The sequence below is a fragment of the Eurytemora carolleeae genome, unplaced genomic scaffold, assembly GCF_000591075.1.
Source record: "Eurytemora carolleeae unplaced genomic scaffold, Eaff_2.0 scaffold1086, whole genome shotgun sequence".
NCBI classification, from domain to species: Eukaryota; Metazoa; Arthropoda; class Copepoda; order Calanoida; family Temoridae; genus Eurytemora; species Eurytemora carolleeae.
The window spans coordinates 100,632-109,127 of NW_019396974.1; the positions used below are offsets into that span (position 1 = coordinate 100,632).

An 8,496-nucleotide genomic window follows, 5' to 3' on the forward strand; every position below is an offset into this window, starting at 1 on the left:
GGGGGGGGGGGGGGGGTATTTTTAATTACTAAGACACACTGTAAATTTTTAGTTTAAGTTCAATAACCTGCATCAAGTGTTTTTTTAAACAAGAGTTTTCCGGCTTATTTTCAGATTTTTAATTCAGAATTGCACTTGTTAATATATTTAATTACAGACATATTGTTGTTCCATGAATAGAAAAATGAGGTAACATATGAATTTTGTAATCAAATAAAATAAGATGCTTCCGGTGGATTAACTCTTTGTTGATAATATTTTTTTATAAGTTTCTTGTTTACCTGGTTAAAGAGTATAGTTTTTTGTGTGTTTAAACTATAGAAAATTAACATATCCTATGCTTGGTTGTATTTGAATTTGCAAAATGATAATTAAAACATAAATATTCTGATGGTGGTTGATATAAAATATTCTGATGGTGGTTGATATAAAATATTCTGATGGTGGTTGATATAAAACTACAAACAGATTTTTTTAGTTTGAAATAATTTTGAAGATCAATTTCATCGCTAATTCCAGTAAATCTACGGAAAATGTTTGTGAATAATGATATATTAAAGAAAACAATAACTGAATAAGAATGATTATTTTTAATAATAAAGGTTAATTTTATTTTCACAACCTGTTCCTAAAAAACTGTATTGTTTACTGTAGAAATTTTGTAACAATTCTTAAAATCATTCCTCCAGATTGGACTATCAGTGAGGATTCTAAAGATTGGGTTTCGGCCTTGCTGAACAATTATACAATTATTATTGGTATTAGAAATATACACTCTTAGCTTAACTACAATGTCTAGCCGGTCTCTCCCTTTAAAGCATAACCTTTGATGAATCAATCTCCAGGACAATTCTGAGATTCTTAATAAAGGATGAATGAGGTTTAATAATAATAAAAATTAAAACATTAAATAATATTTGAATCGGGCTTTAAACGCATGCCCATATATAGTTATAAGTAGTGATAGGCGACAACATGTTTCTTCTTTCCAGAACCCCTGAGTCCCTAGCTTGGACCCTTGCAAGGCATCACGCAAATGCTGTGAACTTTGTTCTTAAGGTTTCAACATTTCAAAACTGTATTCTGTTAACTTTGCTTTTTTTAACTTTTCAAAATTGTCATCCAAACATACTTTTAGAAAATTTTGTCTAACACAAAGATAATCCCGGTTTTTTTACTCACCCTTTATGTTCTCATTTATCTTTACTCTATCCCCTATGATTTTGCCCTTAGAGTTTAGATAGGAGAGTTGATAAATGTTCATAGTCCAACTGTAGAAGGTCTGCTCATTAAAAAAATAGACCTATCTTTAATGATTAGGGTGCAAGGGAGGATTTTAAAAAAGTAAAAAAAGTACGTCGGAAAAATTTTCAAAAATAAATATTTTTACTTTTGACAAATTTTAACATGTGACAGACAGCTACCAGAAACATCAGGACTGCTGCCAGAAGCATTATCACTGCTGCTAGAGGCATTAGGACTGCTGGCAGAAAAATTAAAATAGCTACTATAGGCATCAGGACTGCTACCAGAGGCATCATTACTGCTACCAGAAGCAACAGGACTGCTTAGAGGCACCTGGACTGCTATTGCAAAAGCACCAGTACTACTGCCAGAAGCGCTAGGACTGCTACCAGCGTTACTATAAATGCTACCAGAAGCATCAGAAATGCTATCAGAATCATCAGAACAGCTACCAGAAGCATTAGCATATATTGCAATCAAAAACATCAGGAAGGCTACCAGGAAGCATCATCGCTGGTATCAAAAGCATCAGGACTGATGTTGAAGGAAGCAAAGACGTGACGTCAAAACGCAAAAACTTTACCATATCTGGAGCTGCTGGGTTCTGGTTTACTTTACTATATATATAAATATAACTATGTATGTCATGGAAGACGTAGAAAATATCTTTATGATTAAATATTTCAAATTAGTTTATTTAATTCCGGCAAATTGTGTAGATTTTCACCCTTAATTTTATAAAAGCACTTAAAAGTTTTTAATTCTACTTGTTTGGCGATGGTTTTCAGGCACTGCTCAGGCAACTTAATAATTAGTAATTAGTAATTAGAAATACCCTCAAAATTTGAGAACCCTGATATTTATTTTTTAAAAGTTATTACGAAAAGCATATATAAATCATAATAAATCATATTATTATTATTATTATTATTATTATTATTATTATTTTTATTATTATTATTAATAATAATAATATTATCATATATGCCCATTGCGCACATCGTTATTTCTATACTTGCACATACATCTCTGCACATACTTCATTGTGCTTGTCTATTTAGAAGCAAATACATGTTTTAACCACAATTGTTTTGAGCTAATCTAGATTATCTAGACAAAAGCTTTGATTTTTTGATTTAAAAAAATGATTTTTTTATGTTTTTCTGAGCCTTGAGTAGTTCGCGAAATGATAATGTAAGTTTTTAAACTAAAAACTCGGTAAATGCACCTTTTTCTAATCACACTTAACTGTCTTAAGGGAACAAACTATGAAGAAACTTTTTTGTAAAAGATTAAGAAATAAACGTTTTGTACAAGATTGCTAATATATATACATCATAACTAGTGTGTTGTCCAATTTGAATCTATAGGTCATTGAGAAACGTTAACCTTAGTTTTATCATAATTACGGTCAATCTAATAAAGGAACTGAGATTTTGCCACAAACTCTGATTTCCTAATCCCGTTATCTTTGCAACCCGATGTTGTAATTCTTTGATATTTCAAATTATAAATTGTACGAGATTAAGTAGATTAGTAGTAGAGTAGTTAAGTTTAAAATATCAAAGATTTACACTTTCAGGTTGCAAAGATAAAGGGATTAGAAAATTTAATTATGATGGCATAAAACTCAGTTCCTTTGTCTAGTATTAGGGTGGGTTGATACCCTGTAAACATTCAGAGTAAAATCAAGAACGGATTCATTGTCTGTATTTGCAGTCCTTTATATACATTCTGCAGATATAAGATGAATTTATACAGTATATTATAGTTTGAGAGTTATGCAAATATTCAAAAGGAATTTTGAAGTATCCTTATTCTACATTTTATATGCGTTCAACATTCAATATTTAAATGTATATTTGGTTTGTTATGTTTGTATGTGGATTTGTCTGTACAAAAAAAACGCCAAAACAGCTGAAACGATCAAGCCCTTAAATTTATTAATGGTATTACTTCAAAGACTTCACAGAATCCTACGAAAGATCCATGGCTAATGGCCAGTACAGAAATTGGAAAGTTTTGGCTGAACAGAATTTTATTTGTCAATAATTCCCAATATTTTAGATAGTTTTGTTTTCAATTATAAAAAAATATTCTCATCGAATTTTCGGATTTTTTAAACCAAGAAATCAACAAATAGACAATTAAGATAGACGGCCTATACTTGCTTGCAACATGTATTATTAGCGCACCAACTTTTCTTCCTTAAGCTACAGTTTTAAAAACTATATTTTTAAAAAGCCTTTGAAAAATGCATGTAGAAACATGTGTCACACTTTGATATTTGTTTATCTCAAAAAAAATATTTTTTTTTTCATTTTTTTGACCTTTTTAGGCATTTTTTTCCACCCTCCCTAGCACCAAAACTATTAAAATTATTGGTCTAATTTTTTTTCTATGAGCTGACCATGAAAAATTTGACTATGAACATGCATTTCAATCCTATACCTATTCTCTTTTCAATTTTCAATTTTATTTTCATGCTCAATCTTCGTTTTCCACTATTATTTTTTTGTACCATTTTTAACGGGGGTTTTGTACAATTATTCTTATTTACCATTTATAACGGGGGGTTTGTACTATTATTCTTATGTACCATTTATAACGTGGGTTTTGTACTTTATTCTTATTCACCATGTATAACGGGGGTTTTGTACTTTTATTCTTATGTACCATTTATAACCGTGGTTTTGTACTATTATTCTTATGTTCCATTTATAACGGGGGTTTTGTACTATTTTTCTTATTTACAATTTATAACCGTGGGTTTTGTACTGTTATTCTTATGTACCATTTATAACCGTGGGTTTTGTACTATTATTCTTATTTACCATTTATAACCGTGGGTTTTGTACTATTATTCTTATTTACCATTTATAACGTGGGTTTTGTACTATTATTCTTATTTACCATTTATAACCGTGGGTTTTGTACTATTATTCTTATTTACCATTTATAACGTGGGTTTTGTACTATTATTCTTATTTACCATTTATAACGGGGGTGTTGTACTATTATTCTTATGTACCATTTATAACGTGGGTTTTGTACTATTATTCTTATGTACCATTTATAACGGGGGTTTTGTACTATTTTTCTTATGTACCATTTATAACGTGGGTTTTGTACTATTATTCTTATGTACCATTTATAACGTGGGTTTTGTACTATTATTCTTATGTACCTTTTATAACCGTGGGTTTCTAATCAAACTCAAGTATAAATTAATTAATAGATATTGTTCTTGACATATTTCCTAATCAGTTCTTATTTTAATTAAACAAATCACATTCTGAAGATATTCAAGGAGAAGAAAAACAAATCTTTTATTTGTGGATTTCAAACTTAAAGGAATTAGTCGTTGCCAAATCTCAAATTTTAAAATCCTTAATCTTTGCAACCTGATATTTCAAAATATGGTTATTTGATCTAACAGAATTCACAATTTAAAATATTGAAGGTCTACGAAATGTGGTTGCAAAGATATAGAAATTAGAAAATCAACATTTCTGGCAAAGACTCATGGTTATTTCGTCAAAATTTTTGTCTTCTGAACCTCAGGATCTTAATATTATACAGGATAATATCTCGTGGCACGCGGCAATCATCTTAATAACTTTCATTTAGGAATCAAGCATTTAATCTCAAAGGAATTGAGTTTTTCCCACAAACTTAAATTTTCGAATTCCAATATCTTAGCGACCTGATGTTGTTTACATTTGATATTTCAAACATAGATAGTTAAGCTAACAGAATTCTTAGTTTGAAATATCTAAGGTCTACGACATTTGGTTGGGACTAGAAAATTAGGACTAGAAAATTAGAGTTTGTTGCAAAGACTCAATTCATTTAAAAGTGCCCACATTAGATAACGAGATCAAACTTCAAGATTGACGATTCTTCACACAAAAGATTTTTTTTGACTCAGGGTCATTTAAAACAATTTAAAATATTCCAGCATTAAAAAAGTTTATCTTATTTATTTCTATTTATATTTACTACAGAAATACAATCACAGTTTAATTACCTAAACTGCTACGTGAAAAAAAATAGTTTTGATGTTTGGTCAAACTAGGAGGACTGTTCAGGATTAGTGATATTTGTCGAGATCAAGGGGCTGTGTGTTGTAGTACCCCCAAGGGGCAAAGGTATCATATCCTGATCCCTAAATATTAACACATAAAAAAAGGTAGGATAAGATCCAAACATAAACTTTTATAGGAATGGAACTTATATAAATCGATTCAAAATAAATAAATGCATAACCTCAAATTACAGCTTTATAAAAATTACATTTTTTCTTAATATTTTAGTATTATTGAATAACCTTGTATTTTACTGGAAAATTCAACTTAATCTAAATATATATTCATGAAAGAAAAAAATAGATTGAAATACCTGTGAGGGTCCTCTGTATACTTGGATCTTGACACGGCCGAGCTAAATAGAAAATATAAAAATATAGACTTAAACAAGTATTTTTGTTTAAAAATAACCGATTTTAAGAAAAGTAACAATGTTCTGAATGATAAGCTGGACTTACAGGAGCTGCAGGAGCAGCATAAGAGGAATCAGCGGCAGTTTCCTGATCAGCAAAGGAGATATCTTCGTTATCTTCTCTTCGAAGGGGTCTCTGAAATCATTATTTGTTTTCAAGACATTAAAAGATCTCGCATTATATTTTGCATCATGTGGCGGAATTTAATTAATTTGAGCTGCCTTCCACAGATTAAGAATTTGAATCGGCAATTCAAATTCTTAATCTTTAACTTTGAATCGGTGGTTTAAATTTGAGCCGGCAGTAGGTAGTTCATCGACCTAGTTCAAATTAAAAAACTTGGTGATCCCTGTAGACATAGTCAAATTTGAATCATCAAAGGATTGTGCCATAAGGATGCACAGTGCACAGATATAGGGGTTAGATAATTTAGTTTAAACTGCAAGTATAAAAAAAATCTAAAAATAAAAGACAAAAAATTCACGCTAAAAACTCATATCCGTTCTTTTTATCTTTGCAACCTGGTGAGCGATTGATATTTCAAACTTTGACTTTGACGGGGCATGGAATTGTTCTTGACTAAGAACACAAAGAAAGGAACAGAACTGGATGGATCGTTCTCAACAAAGAACACTTTTAGAAACAAGTAAAAAAACTTACGAATGCCTGTTGTGGTCTATCTCCTAACTGTCTGGGGACTCGAACAAGAACTTCTCCAGATTCTGGGTTTAAAAAAGCAGGAATCAGGGGAGCTGCTGATACCTGGGAATTGATAATATTTTATTATGATTTTGTTTATTTTTTAATTAATCCTAACCTATAACTTAAAAGAGTATAAATACAGTCCCTACTAACTATTATTAGTTTTTCTCAGATTGATTTTTTTATATTGGAGTTCGTCTGAATAAAAAAATCTTCATTATTTACAAATAATCAAAAACGTTACAAAATACAAAATGATCTGTATTCTAACTTATTTAAAAATTATTTAGTAAAATAACGTTACCTGTGCAATTAGAGAGGCTAAGCCTACGCAAGAAAGAGCAATTAAAGATTTCATCTATATCAATCGTTGACGCTTTTATAAGGGTATACAAATATATTTTCAACTTTATATTTTGAATACGTAGTAATTATAGATTTTCAACTTTTCGGTTTTTTTAAAAAGTGGCATAGGTCTACTAAAACAATAAATTGAATAATATTTGTAAAGTTTTAAACATAACATTGATTTTTTTTTAGATTTTACACTTTTTCTCTTATATTATATTCATAAAAATTATTTAGAACGAATTTCGTTAACGGACGCATTAAAAGCGTCAACACCTTGCCTTTGGACTGTGCGTATAGAACTACTGACTATGTTCTGAACCCCCCACTATTTATCCCTTACCTCCAATGTCAATGTCATTAAAGTATGGCTGGAGTTTACGCGTCAGATGTTTCAAGCCGGGGATACGGGAGCATATCTTTAACACAGGGAGTAGATACAAACGGAGAGGAATTGAACCGGTCTGTTTTCATCACATGATATGGAAGAGTATCTTAAACACAGGGAGTAGATACAAACGGAGAAGAATTGAATCGGTCTGTTTTCATCACAAGGAAGAGTATCTTCAACACAGAAAGTAGATACAAACGGAGAGGAATTGAACCGGTCTGTTTTCATCACATGATATGGAAGAGTATCTTAAACACAGGGAGTAGATACAAACGGAGAAGAATTGAATCGGTCTGTTTTCATCACAAGATATGTAAGTGTATCTTCAACACAGAAAGTAGATACAAGAGAGGAATTGAACCGGACTGTTTTCATCACATGATATGGAAGAGAATCTTCAACACAGGGAGTAGATACAAACGGAGAAGAATTGAATCGGTCTGTTTTCATCACATAATATGGAAGAGTATCTTCAACACAGAAAGTAGATACAAACGGAGAGGAATTGAACCGGACTGTTTTCATCACATGATATGGAAGAGAATCTTCAACACAGGGAGTAGATACAAACAGAGAGGAATTGAATCGGTCTGTTTTCATCACATGATATGTAAGTGTATCTTCAACACAGAAAGCAGATACAAACGGAGAGGAATTGAACCGGTCTGTTTTCATCACCTGATATGAAAGAGTATCTTCAACACAGGGAGTAGATACAAACGGAGAGGAATTGAATCGGTCTGTTTTCGTCACAAGATATGGAAGATTATATTCAACACCATGGGAGTAGATACAAACGGAAAGGAATTAAACCAGTCTGTTTTCATCACATGATATGTAAGTGTATCTTCAACAAAGCGAGTAGATACAAAGGGAGGGGAAATGAGGTGTTTTATCACGTAATAATACCATATGGGAGCGCATCTACATCGCAGGGATTAGATAAAAATGTGTTTTTTAAAAATTAAAATTCGGTAACAATCTCGATTTTAATAACGACGTTTACACATGGTATTTTAGAAATCGTTAACTGTGCAACTATTTCATGCAAAAAAGGCAGCGAAAATTACAATTACATCAATACATGTAAAAATCTTTAAAAATATATCTTTGTGTTTAATCAATTTACTGTAAGTTTCATGGATTTGGAATTTAAATAATAAAAATTAAACCAAAGTCACCATTATTTTGGAAAACATCTGTTAGCTCTAATTTTCCGTTCTTTTTTCTTCATAAATATATTTTCTGTTTTTCAACAATTGAAAAAAGAATTGGTTCATTTTGTTAATTTTCCTAAACTTGCTCTTCG

General features: G+C 30.8%; 1 protein-coding gene across 1 annotated transcript; it reads right to left on the reverse strand.

Annotated features, from left to right (window-relative positions):
- Positions 1 to 5,208: 5,208 nt before the first annotated feature.
- Positions 5,209 to 6,806, reverse strand: LOC111710675 (uncharacterized; the record flags this gene model as incomplete). The annotated part of the gene is given in 5 exon segments (XM_023484798.1): positions 5,209 to 5,413; positions 5,647 to 5,688; positions 5,792 to 5,881; positions 6,407 to 6,508; positions 6,753 to 6,806. Coding segments are annotated over 5 exon segments (363 nt in total). The 3' UTR covers positions 5,209 to 5,338.
- Positions 6,807 to 8,496: the final 1,690 nt, after the last annotated feature.